Genomic DNA, 13,766 nt, shown 5'->3' with positions numbered 1-13,766 from the left:
TGTCAGGCCTGTCTGCCTCGGGCTCCTGTTCTCTGCTGGCAGGAAGCTGAATGCAGCAGCTGTTCATTACAAAACACTACAGAGAGGAGAAACTGACCCTTAGCTGTACTCAAACTTTGACAGAGTGTCACCGAAAGGAGGCAAGCCCAATTTTTGAAGGATCGCATGATGAGTTTGACGAATAACACTGGAGGTTATGCATGAGTGGAACGTACAATACGATATAATTTTTTTTTTAAAACTTTGTTAGATAAAGTTAAAAGGCTTTGGTGTACGATCATTTTGACCTTGTTTGTCAGCGGCCTTTTCAAGTGGACGACCATCTGATGTAACTTAAAAGCTTCCCAAGACACTCAGAAAGTTCCCAAAGTCCCACCACAAAAATAATGTCATAATCTTTGCAGGAGGACTCACGAATGCTTTCTATAAATGACAAATAGCATACACAAACAATTTGAACCTCCAACCCAGCTTTACATAACTCAGCGGATCCTCTAGTATACTGCAGCTCTCATTCAGAGCTGCTGATTATTTTTTTCACCAGCAGCTGATAAAGAATAACTTGAAGATGAACACTACATCTGCAGCTATGACAAGACATCTGCCAAGAAGCAGCTCTTCATGGGGCCATCCTACCTTTATATCTGGGCCATTGCAATTGAGGCTCATCCCACACTCATCTGTGATCTCTGTGATTTCGGAGAGGTCGTCGTCCTCAAATTCATCAAGGCTGATGTCATGGGTCAACCTGAGTGAAAGGGTAGATTAGGGTGAGAGGGACAAGAAGAGGATAGCGCATAGATGAGTCATATATATTTAAAAAAAAAAATATATATATATATATATAATCCTCAAGCCATAGTACATCTCAGAATCTCTTGTTGACCCAGTTATTTGTATCTCCTATGCTCAGTCCAATGACAATTTGAATATAGGTCGCTATAAATGACCAAAATATAACAAGCATAGGCATCTACATTAATACTTATAAGAGATAAACAGATCTAAAGCTATTGTTTTGTGTCATAGTACTGTTCCTAACAAATGGAAACATGGCGTTTGACTCTTATACCACATAGTTTTATACACTTCACTCAGACCTCTAAAGGATTTATATTTAGTATTAAAGCACTTACTAAATGTTTCAAGCACTGATTTCAGGCAGATCTAAATCAAGCACTACCTGCTCGTTTAGAGCAGAAAACAATGAGCATCCAGGATTTTATCGGCCTGTTTTATTTTGTGAATATCTCCATCTGCTGTTTGTAAAAGTGATTTTCTTTTGGCACCACTACACTTCATTCATCACAAGTGGGACTAAAATTAATACACACAGCATAACTCTTTTTCTTCTCCTTCTCATACTTTGTCAGTGACAATGAGCTATAGGGTGATTATTCAAGGAAAGTAATGTATTACACATAATTCATTATAATGTATCATGCTACTTATTTAAAGAAGGTAATGCCTTACACCACTTGTAGCATTACCTTTGGATTACTCGTTGGATTCACTGTCACATAAAGCCACCGCTGGTAAAAATGCAGAATAGGAAACTAAGAAAAGTGAACTTGTGTTTTGCAGAGAAGTACAAACGTCTTGAATGCTCCTGCAGCAGAAAGGGAAATGTACGGTCCTGCTGTCTGTGGCAGGATTCAATTAACATCCAGTAAACAATGGTTCAGTTTTCCCCATCTGCAATTATGGCTGCATGTTGTCCCTTTACCCTGCAGCCTCCGGGCATAACAGACTGAGTCAGAGCAAAATGTTATTTGAGATGCAAGACAAAGACGACAGAGCATGGGAGCAAGCCGTCAAATAAACCTTGTAAACCTGTGCAGCTACCATCCCCCCACTGATGCATCATGGTAATGTCATTTCTGACTGCTAGCGTGAGTGTACATACAGCTATTACAGTCTTTAGCCATCACATGTCAGAGGATGGGAATAGAAAGTTAAATAGCCTGAGAAAAAGCATCTGTTACCTCCACAATGAAGCCCTGAAGGAGGTGGGAGATACAGACTGAAGGAAGGACAGAACAAAGTGAACAAAAGAAAAGAAGACAATGGGAAAGTTTAAAAAAAAAAAAGGAATACATGTAAAATAAAAAACTTTTTACAACACAGCTATACACAGTGTATGTGAGTAACTTAGATGACCTTAAATAAAACTACTTGTACTGGTATTTTCATTTTTAGGCAATTTGTGGTGAGGAAATATTGATTTACATCATCATTATCCTTAAATCTTTTTCTGACACTAAAACCTATATATCATAGGTTAATGATTTTATTCTGACTAACCTATAGGTAAAAATACCTAAATTTAAAATAATGAAATAATGTTAGCTTGTTAGTTTGTCCAATTACGTTTGAGCACTTGGGGGAGTGTGTAGAAAACTGGCAATAATTCCTCAACAGTTAATGCAGTACTTTTGGAAACCCACTCAATTAAAGCCAAAATTCTGAACTTTAATCACATCTTAATTGTTTGGTTTGAAGCACCCTGTGGTGGTGTACAGGGGCAAATACAAAATGTTAATAATGTTAGTCCTGCAACAGGTTGACAACCTGTCCAAGACAACCTGTAACCCTGGGCTATTTCACCACAGGTTTGCATACAACTACAACTGAGGAAAAGTTATCAAATACCAGACTGAATATGCCCTCTGACCAAAGCTATCAAAAAACAACATTTTAACTGGTTTAAATTGCAAGTTTTGAGCAGTAATCCGGGCTTTTCAAGGGATATTATGAAACGGTGAGTCTACAGAGTTATAAGTGAGAGGGACTGAGTCCATAACAATTAAGTCAACAGTGAGAAAAGTGTGAAGATGGAGAGAGTCATGGAGGGAGGTGGGAAAAAGAAATACTTTAAAAAATAAACCTCTTTGTCTGCAGCCAAAGAGAAATCCCAACAGACTCTATACCACAAAGCAAATTACATTGTCACACGTCGAGGTTCACAGGGTGAAGGGTTGAACAGTTCTCAGATAAGATGGGCTGCACGGGTCACATCGCAGTTAAATAAAAACGGAATGCAATTATTTGCAAATCTTATAATCCTACATATTTTCTTCAAAGTAGAAAACAGATAACTTTTTGAATTTGATGGCAGCAACAAGTATCACAAAAGTTGAGACAGGGGAAACAAAAACCTGTAAAACTATGTGGTAGTAAAACAAAACATCTGGCAACAGGTGAGTAACATGATTGGGTATATATATAAAAAAATAATAAATCTTGTGGCGGTAGAGTCTCACAAGCAAAGAAGGACACAGGTTCCCCAATCTGCAAAAAAACTCCAGATATAAATTCTGCAACAATTTGTTACTCAGTATAAAATTGTCACAACTTTGAATATCTCATCATCTACAGTATATACAGTAACATCATGAAAAGATTCAAAGAATCAGTAATGGGTGCTTGTGATCAAAACAGCATCCCAACTTTTCTAAAATTGGAGTTGCAAATGCACTCATTTAACAGTTGATTAGGTACACTCAGCTAAAGCTAAGACGATAATACAACAGTTCTCCAATAAATCCTCCCTTCATCAATGTTAAGTTTTCAGTTCAGTGGAAATTTTGCTAAAGAATTTTATTAGGTAGTAGAATAAATTATTATGAATCATGTATTTTTTGCCTAAGCATTATAAATGGGATAAGCAGTAGAAACAGCTGCCAGTTTCACACAATCCAATCAGCAGCTGTCCATTTATGGGCTCAAATTGTGGTCATAAATATTTTGTATGTGTAAATCAAATGCATATTTGTGTACTGAGTTTTGTAACATGGTAAACCAAAATATCTGAAAGTTTTGTGTTTGTGCATCTACAGATGAGAATTTGTGTGTGTGTAAAAAAGATTTACACGAGTTACAAAATGTTTTGTTAAGATCTGGTTACAGATACAAAGCAAAAAACTACGTGTAAACCTCTGCACACAGGTTTCCTGGCTGCGTGTGGATTTCAACTTAGAAGTACAAATTTTGACCTGATTTTTCTTCCTTTCAGCTGATTGGTCAATGTCATGTCAATTACAAATTTGACAATCCAATCAGACAACAGATGGGTTTGGCTGTTGGAGTGATGCTTTACTGAGCTTCAGGTCCTGGAAGAATAAATGCCCTTTTACATGCCAGCCCACCATTTTCCTTCATCACCAGGAAGGAAAACAGTCTGTGTGTGTCTGAGTTCGGTCACAGGTTTTTTGTGTCACAGGTTTACGCGTTTATGCAGAAACCTCCAGTATGGGCTACTCCAGAGCCTTTTCAACAGCGCTGCAGACCTCGGGGGGAAAGCTGTGGAAATGACACAGTCTTCACTAGTGGGGATAGTTACAAAGCTTTCTTCGTTATGAATTAGCGATACATGTTTTTGTTGGATATTTGAAGATAAAACAACACAAACTCTTGTAGAGGACATAAAGTCAGATACAATTTTTATACTTTTATACTTTTATACAATTTTTATACTCAAATACAATATTTTTTTAAACACTAACAACTGAATTTAAAATTCACCTTCCTGAAATTGAATTTGTATTTTTGAAAATTGTAATATTAATAGATTGAATTCTATTTAAATGTGTACACTGATCAACAGGAAGTTTGCTGGACCAGATTATCTAGGCAGTACTTGATGTGGTAAGAAGACTGTCATTGTTCCATAGTGCCACAAAAGTATACAGTGTTTGGATTGATCTTAATCAGTATGTAATGGTAAGGTTTTGACCCCCAGCCCACTGACACAGTCCAGCTCTATCGACCTTTCAACATATGTCTGCAAACACTCGATGCACCTTTGCTAGCTTTGCCTTGAGGCAACTGTTGTTGTGGTTTGGCAATGAATAAATACAACTGAAAACAAATGGAATTCCCTTGGGATTATATTCCTGCACTATGTATACTCATCATCTCGCTACACTTACAACCTTACCAGCGATCAATGCAGGCTGACTCAGCAGACTGCTTGGGCTGTCCAGGTCAGAGATTCCTGTGACACATTTACTGTGTCATCATTACTGAAAGTGAAACATGGCAAATAGGGTCAAGATGTAGTAACAACCGGCCGACATCAACATCATCACCATGACACAGCAGAGAAAACCAAATAAATTCAGCAACATCTCACACAGGACGGGACTCGGGATTCGACTTGGAAACTAAAGGCTTCATATTTTCAATTTTTAACAATTTTGGCAAAGTTTAGAAAGAACAATTCAAAAGTAGTTCTGTAATAAAAAAGAACACATTCAAGGATTGAAAATTGACTAATATGTCTCAAAACATAAATTTCTCTCTACAACATGTCAAAAAAAACTTAAGTTCACCTCTCCTTGGCTGATTTGAGCATTTCCTGCTCAGATCTGTGATTTTGATCCCATTCTCAGCACATTTTATCTTTCTGCTGAGATTATTTAATTTGATTATTCGCTTTAAGTGATGTGGGTTTTAAACTGTTCAGCTTTTAAACGGTCCCTGCAGACAAGTCCCATCAGCTCATGTTGTAAAACAACTTCAGATTGTAACAACACTGCAGGACGGATGTTTCAGTTTTATATCGCTAAGGATGTGGGACAAACTGCAGCATTATTGTAACAGCAGGTGGTGACAGGGCAGCTTGCTGCCATGTTTGTGTCTCCTCGGCCTGTCTCTCTGCTTGTGTTAATGAAGGGCAGAATGACCTCACGCTCAGGCCATGATGTGCTTGGCCAGCTCAGTAATATATAAATATCTCTATATATGTATGTATATAAGAAACAACCCAATATAACCCTGATAGAACTACATTTATCTAAGGCTTGCTTGCAAATTCACAAATGGCAAACAAGGTCAAATACGGGTATTTTCCTTTTAACTCTTTTTTATGTTGATCTGAATTTGATATAATCTCTGTGATAAAAAGACATTTTGCAGTTTATCATAAAGGAAGGTCACACAGCAGTGAGAAGACGACTTCTGTTAATAGAAAGAGATAAGAAAAATATGCAGAATGGAATTAAATCTCCTGACAAAGAGCAATGAGAAATAAATAGTGCTTCTATATCTTTTATTACAGTGAAAACAGGAAAACCATGCTCCCCACATAATACTTCTCTTAAATGCTACGATCACATGTGTTTCTGTGTTGTGTTGCTCTGATCGTGCTATTCTACCTTTCAGCCCAGTATTTAGTCATCACAGCAGCTCCAACTATACTCTTTTCCCTTCCTTACTCACGTTTACACTACCACTAGGAATTATGAGGCTGCATGCTCTCTGTCATTCATTAGCTTCGCCCTCCTGCAAGGACAGGAGCACAATCAGGACCGTCCCGTCCAATTCAACAGATCCAAGTACAATCACCCTCTTCTCCATCATCAGCTGCATGAAAACAAACTCTGAAGACAACAATCCGTCTACACAGTGCTTCTCCTACACCGGCAGTTCCACTGTAATACACATGCAGCAGGATAACATGTGATTGCCTCTATGGTCCTATTTTTGGTCATCATAAGGCAGCAACCTCCGCTGCACGTTCTACCTCTCTTGTTTAGGTACAAACGTACACACAGTCATATAAAGGCAATCTCCTTCAAGGGCATGCTGTACCGAGGAGATGCCAAATAGCAAGAAGAAGAAACATTAGCAGTTACACACTTGCAAGGTCACACACAGCCATGTTGCTGCATGCCAATAAACTGAAAAAAGAAAAAACAAGAGAGAGAGAGAGAATAAGACAGATGTCCTACCATTTCTCCCACTGGTCCTCCATCCAGCCCTCTCCTCCTTCCCCTCCCGAATCCATGCTGTAAGTGAGGAGGGCATCCACAGCCAAGAGGAGAGGAGGAGAAGAAGGAGCAAGAGGGTTAGAAAGTGAAAGAGGCAGTGACGGAGGCAGAGAGGGAGGAGCGAGTGTAGGAAGAGAGCTGGGGGAGAGGGAGAAGGGGAGCAGCTCGTCCAGGGTCGATGGAAGCGGCGTCTGATTCAGAGCCCGGCTGCTGCTGCTGCTCATTGGGAGGGAAGCGAGATGGATGGAGGATTTTTTTCCCCCCAAAGAGAGGAGCTGAAGCCACCAGAGAACAGTAGTATTATATAACCCTCTTTCTCTCTCCCTCTCTCTGATGTTTACTCAGATTTACTATGCCAATGCTGGAAACTGCTGGTGTTAGCAGATCATCTAACAACACGGGAAGTCCAAACAGGAAAAACATCAGCACAGGAGGACACTCCTCTCTCGCTCTCTCTCTCTCCTCTATCTGTGTAAAACACGGTCACCCTCAATTATTCATGGGGCTCATTGATCACAGAAGACTTCTAATTTTCCCTTTTCCATCGCTCTTTTTCCCTATTCATCTTCTTAAAAGAAGATTCTAGCTTATCATCATTCATGAAACTACTGCACTCAGTGCTGAGATCTGGCAGCATGGCGACAGTGACAAAATAAGAAGGCTGACAGGCCATAAAGCAAACGTAGACAGGTGCCCAAACAGTCACACGGTATATTCAGATAGTCTGCAGCACTTATCGTAAAAGACGTCATTCCTTTATGTCTGTGAAATTTCTGACGCAAAAAAGATGTTGTTGTGTGATGTATTGCTGTATTATTTCATAAATAATAATACTGTTATTAGTAAAATTTAAAAATTTCACTTCAACAAAACCTCTGACTAAACAATACAGGGAGTGCAGAATTATTAGGCAAATGAGTATTTTGTCCACATCATCCTCTTCATGCATGTTGTCTTACTCCAAGCTGCATAGGCTCGAAAGCCTACTACCAATTAAGCATATTAGGTGATGTGCATCTCTGTAATGAGAAGGGGTGTGGTCTAATGACATCAACACCCTATATCAGGTGTGCATAATTATTAGGCAACGTCCTTTCCTTTGGCAAAATGGGTCAAAAGAAGGACTTGACAGGCTCAGAAAAGTCAAAAATAGTGAGATATCTTGCAGAGGGATGCAGCAGTCTCAAAATTGCAAAGCTTCTGAAGCGTGATCATCGAACAATCAAGCGTTTCATTCAAAATAGTCAACAGGGTCGCAAGAAGCGTGTGGAAAAACCAAGGCGCAAAATAACTGCCCATGAACTGAGAAAAGTCAAGCGTGCAGCTGCCAAGATGCCACTTGCCACCAGGTTGGCCATATTTCAGAGCTGCAACATCACTGGAGTGCCCAAAAGCACAAGGTGTGCAATACTCAGAGACATGGCCAAGGTAAGAAAGGCTGAAAGACGACCACCACTGAACAAGACACACAAGCTGAAACGTCAAGACTGGGCCAAGAAATATCTCAAGACTGATTTTTCTAAGCTTTTATGGACTGATGAAATGAGAGTGAGTCTTGATGGGCCAGATGGATGGGCCCGTGGCTGGATTGGTAAAGGGCAGAGAGCTCCAGTCCGACTCAGACGCCAGCAAGGTGGAGGTGGAGTACTGGTTTGGGCTGGTATCATCAAAGATGAGCTTGTGGGGCCTTTTCGGGTTGTGGATGGAGTCAAGCTCAACTCCCAGTCCTACTGCCAGTTTCTGGAAGACACCTTCTTCAAGCAGTGGTACAGGAAGAAGTCTGCATCCTTCAAGAAAAACATGATTTTCATGCAGGACAATGCTCCATCACACGCGTCCAAGTACTCCACAGAGTGGCTGGCAAGAAAGGGTATAAAAGAAGAAAAACTAATGACATGGCCACCTTGTTCACCTGATCTGAACCCCATTGAGAACCTGTGGTCCATCATCAAATGTGAGATTTACAAGGAGGGAAAACAGTACACCTCTCTGAACAGTGTCTGGGAGGCTGTGGTTGCTGCTGCACGCAATGTTGATGGTGAACAGATCAAAACACTGACAGAATCCATGGATGGCAGGCTTTTGAGTGTCCTTGCAAAGAAAGGTGCCTATATTGGTCGCTGATTTGTTTTTGTTTTGTTTTTGAATGTCAGAAATGTATATTTGTGAATGTGGAGATGTTATATTGGTTTCACTGGTGAAAATAAATGATTGAAATGGGTATATATTTGTTTTTTGTTAAGTTGCCTAATAATTATGCACAGTAATAGTCACCTGCACACACAGATATCCCCCTAAAATAGCTAAAACTAAAAACAAACTAAAAACTACTTCCAAAAACATTCAGCTTTGATATTAATGAGTTTTTTGGGTTCATTGAGAACATGGTTGTTGTTCAATAATAAAATTATTCTTCAAAAATACAACTTGCCTAATAATTCTGCACTCCCTGTACTACTGTTTATTTGTTTTCACCAACTGGAACATTTTTTCTGAAAACATGTAGGGGCATTCCCATTTTGGACATCCCAACTTTTGACAAGGAAGTTCTTAAAATTCGCTCTCACTAGCGTTTCAGTTTTATTTTCAGTTGTGAGCATTTAGGTTAGGAAATCACAATGAGTTCCAATATGGTTTTACCATGTTAAAGACACGTTACAAAGTTCCATTCCCTTATTTTCCAGGGTGCCCGTTTACCTCTCATGTTCTAGGGATGTAGCATTTCTCTAGTCGAGAATAAATCTACAGTCTGCTTTTCACAGTCTTTTATAGCTTCCCACTTGATGTTATCCCACCACTGTCGCTGCTGTGAAACCCTTTTGATATTGCTAATGCAAGCATAATAGGATGGTAAAAAGTGCAGGTCAGTGCATAAATGTAAAGGACACAGGGTGAGAATTACCTGACATTCATTGTGCAAAAATTAAAAGATTACTTCATTACTAAACTGGCCAAGCTTTCACAATTTTACAATTGTTTTTCTTTCCTTAAAAAACTCCCCACTGTTTTGCTGTAAGCAGAATGTCTGTAAATTGAAGCTAAGAAATAGCCTCAGTAAATGTATATGCAATCATATTCTCATTAGCCGTGTGGCTGAAAACTTCATTTTAACACACAGCTGTAGATCATAATACCAGTTTGCATGGACTGTAGATAAAATATGCATATAGTTGTTTCCACTTTGGTTTTTTGAAACCAAAGAGGTGTCTCTAAATTTGAAATGATTGGATGGATGAAAGAACTGCCAGGTATATATAAATGCCTTAATGCACCTTTAAGACTGATTGTCTGCATGATCAACTCGGTCACCTATAACATCTCCAGGTTTCTGGTTTCGATCCTCAACCCGCTGGTGGACAGCTCTGAACACCACATCCAGAACACCCTGGATTTTGTTGAGAAGGTGAGAGATGTCATTATGGAGGCAGATGAAACCATGGTCTTGCAAGACGTTACATCTCTCTTCACGTGCATCCCAGTCACGGAAGTGTTGGAGGTAGTCTGTAAGAGATTACAGGATGACACCAACCTCAGCAACAGGACCACTCTCAGCATCGACCAAGTGTGTTTGCTTTTGGAACTGTGTCTTCATTCCACCTACTTCACATACAAGGGTCAGTTCTACAGGCAGAAACATGGGTGTGCCATGGGCTCCCCAGTTTCACCCATCGTGGCCAATTTGTACATGGAAGAAGTTGAAAAGAGGGCTTTGCTATCCTACCCTGGAACACCACCAAGCCATTGGTTCAGATATGTGGATGACACCTGGGTGAAAATTAAATCTCAGGACGTACCACAATTCACGGATCACATTAACTCAGTGGACTGACACATCAAATTCACCAGGGAGGATATGAAAAGTGGCAGGTTAGCCTTCTTAGACTGTGAGATTTCCATCAGTAATGGGGGACATCTAAAAGCTGACGTTTACCGTAAACCTACACATACAGATCAGTATCTAAGGTTTGACTCTCATCATCCACTGGAGCACAAACTGGGTGTCATCAGGACGCTACAACACAGATCGAACACCATCCCCACTGACACAGCGGCCAGGGAGGCAGAAGAACAGCACATCAAGAAGGCCCTGAGTAAATGTGGTTATCCCAGCTGGACTTTTGTCAAAGCTGGAAAGGCATCTAAAGAAAGCTCCAGCCGATCCAGGAGAGAAGGACAACCGCTGCCCAAGCGAAAACCTGTAGTGATCCCATAGGTGTCAGGAGTATCTGAGCAGTTGAGACGCATTTTTTCTAAACACCGGGTCACTGTGGCTTTTAAACCCCAAAACACGCTGCGCCAAAAACTGGTCCACCCCAAGGATCGGGTCCCCCGACACAAACAGAGTAACATAGTGTATGCTGTTAAGTGCCAGGAGAATTGCCAGGATTTATACATCGGGGAAACCAAACAACCTCTGGTGAAGCGGATGGCACAACACAGAAGAGCTACCTCGTCAGGCCAGGACTCTGCAGTCTATTTACACCTACAGTCCAGTGGACACTCTTTCAAGGATGAGGATGTTCACATCCTGGACAGGGAGGAACGCTGATTTGAGCGCGGCGTCAAGGAGGCCATTTATGTGAAAAGGGAAAGACCATCTCTGAAGCGAGGAGGGGGCCTAAGGGTACATCTTTCGCCATCTTACAATGCTGTGATTGCAGCCATTCCCCAACTCTCTGTGAATGGTACTCATGGCCATTGATCAGTGGTCTTTGATCAGTGGGTTTTGGTCAGTGGTTGTTGATCAATGGTCATGAGAATTTGCATAATTAAGATTAAGGAACTGACCTCCCAGCCCATTGTTCCTCAGTGGGCTGGTTTCAGTCAGTCGAATGTACTGTTTATAAGATTGGGGAAACCTGCAGTCAGCTGAGACTCAAGAAGTCACTTGGATGAGTGCTGAAACGTTTCTCCCAAATGCTACGTCCAGATGAAAAGAATCAACTTTTGGAGGTTTTCTTTCCTGGATGATTGAAAATGCATCAAGACCTACCATAGGTAAAACAGACACCTTGTCATAATTCTTTCACCATCTTGGTGAAACCAGATGTCACAAGCGAAGCAGGGATCTTTTAGAAAAACTAAGGGAACGTTAGCAACTTATCTTTCTCTAAATATAACTGTAACTCCTAAATTAGGTTTTACTTGTGCTGTACTTGCTTTTAAAGAGAGAGAGAGTGACAGAAAAAGAAGAGCGAGAGAGGGTCCTGTACTGTATAAACAGAACGGAGTGCTGTCAAGTCAAACATGCATTGTTAGCAGAAATGAGACACAGCAGTAAATGATCATCCACTGGGAACAGCAAGCAGGGCAATTACTGTCCACTAGCTCCTACTACAGGTGAAATTCAAATCAACCAACATTAAAGCTGCAAATGAAAAGGTGAAAGTAGAGAAAGAGGGTCAATGGATAAATGACTCAAACACTTTTGTGGATTTATAATTAAGAGATTACTGATAAACTTTTGATTTTTAAGTAATTTGGGGAAAAAATGGAAAGATGTGCCTACGAGTTCTGATTCCTCGGGACATAAGTCATGCAAAATGCAAGAGTATGGGTGGGCAATATAGCCTCCAAATTAAATCACAATGATTCAAGAAAAAACTAGAAAAAATCCTGAACAACATTTAACTGATGTTTGCAGCAACATTTACAAGAGAAATGAAGGGCCTTTTCCAACTTTCTTTACCAGAGAGCTAGTGTCCCTGATGACACACTACCTAATTTGAAATGTAAATCTACTGAAACAAGGTGGCAGCAGCAGCATTATAGCAACAGTAGTGACACAGCATAAGTCAAATGTAAGCATAAAAGTACTGTTGTCAATGTTAATTTTAAGTAAAAATATAATATGACTGCTTAACGCTGCAGTTAAAGTAACTTAATGATGTAACTCTTCTGCTTTTGCATTATTGTCACATATTAAAATTGAAAAATATTTTCTATTATGGATGCTGAATTTGGATCAACCTTTTTAACCAACTGCACAATGCATCCTTTCGACCATGAAAGAGCATCAGTAATTGTATTTGAAATTTCACGAACTGCTAGCCAGCTAGGGTCCTCCTTGGCATAGTAAATCTGAGTAAACATGATCTACAGTGAGCTGGAAAGGCATATCTAACCAGAGCCTGAGGAACGAGAAAAGCTCTCGCCACTTTATCTCACTACGGCTGTAGAGCAGAACAGGCAAATACCTGTGGAGTTCATTCAACGGATTGGAAACTTATTAGCAAGGCAGTTGATTATTTCTTTATTATTTATAATGTGGTTAGTGTATATGCTATTATTTAATAATTCATGAAATTTGTGAGTGTGCTCAACAACATTTAAAATATGTGCACACATGATCTGCCTCGCTGCCACAAATACAATCTAATTCTGAGGGAAACATCCCTAATTATTTTAAACATAATCATGTGTAAAGACTTTTCCTTCAGTTTATGCTAACATCATTCAAAGTATTATCCTTCTTACTTAATCCTGAAATATATGTTATCATAGCTGGCAATACTGTTGTGAAATCAGTTTCTTCCACAGGTTACAATCCTTGCTGTAACGTTACTAGACTATTCGACAACCACCCTAACATTTCAATCTGTGTTTTGTGAGCAAATTTTAATGTTAACATTTTAAATTAAAATTATGCCAGTATGTCAGTGTTTTAAAATACCTTTTAATAAAGGAGTCTGTTTAAGTACAGTACATAGGATAATAATTGTGGTTTGGTAATGAATTGGGCATGGAGACTCGTATAATCCTACTGGTACCAACTTCTAAATTTCTGGTATCATGACATCCCTAGAACAAACTCCAGCTGCCTTCTACTTATGTTCTTTAAACACGAAACAGATGAATGATGACCTACAAAGGTATTTTCCGTGCCCTTAAGGTGGAAACTTTTATGAGCAATATTGGAAATGACAGCCAGTTTAATGAAATACATAACAAAAACTACTGGCAACTGGCAACACACCTGAGTTGCCAATTTCA

At 39.8% G+C, this 13,766-nt stretch overlaps 1 protein-coding gene across 2 annotated transcripts in view; it reads right to left on the bottom strand.

Moving 5' to 3' along the window:
* The window catches only part of mapk8ip1b (mitogen-activated protein kinase 8 interacting protein 1b), a 47,992-nt gene that overhangs the window by 29,699 nt on the left and 4,527 nt on the right, over nucleotides 1-13,766 (bottom strand). Inside the window, exons 1-2 of one of the 2 annotated variants that reach the window (XM_012920996.4) lie at nucleotides 6,735-7,017; nucleotides 637-748 (exon numbers count right to left, since the gene is read on the bottom strand). In XM_012920996.4, coding sequence (XP_012776450.2) covers nucleotides 637-748; nucleotides 6,735-6,997 — 375 coding nt within the window. In that variant the 5' untranslated portion in view covers nucleotides 6,998-7,017. Of the gene's footprint in view, nucleotides 1-636; nucleotides 749-6,734; nucleotides 7,018-13,766 lie in introns of those variants that run through there. The other variant, XM_004558085.3, reaches the window with a different exon arrangement.

The sequence above is a fragment of the Maylandia zebra genome, linkage group LG1, assembly GCF_041146795.1.
Source record: "Maylandia zebra isolate NMK-2024a linkage group LG1, Mzebra_GT3a, whole genome shotgun sequence".
Classification (NCBI taxonomy): domain Eukaryota; kingdom Metazoa; phylum Chordata; class Actinopteri; order Cichliformes; family Cichlidae; genus Maylandia; species Maylandia zebra.
Note: the sequence above shows the minus strand (reverse complement) of the source record. Positions and strands in the feature narration are given on the sequence as shown.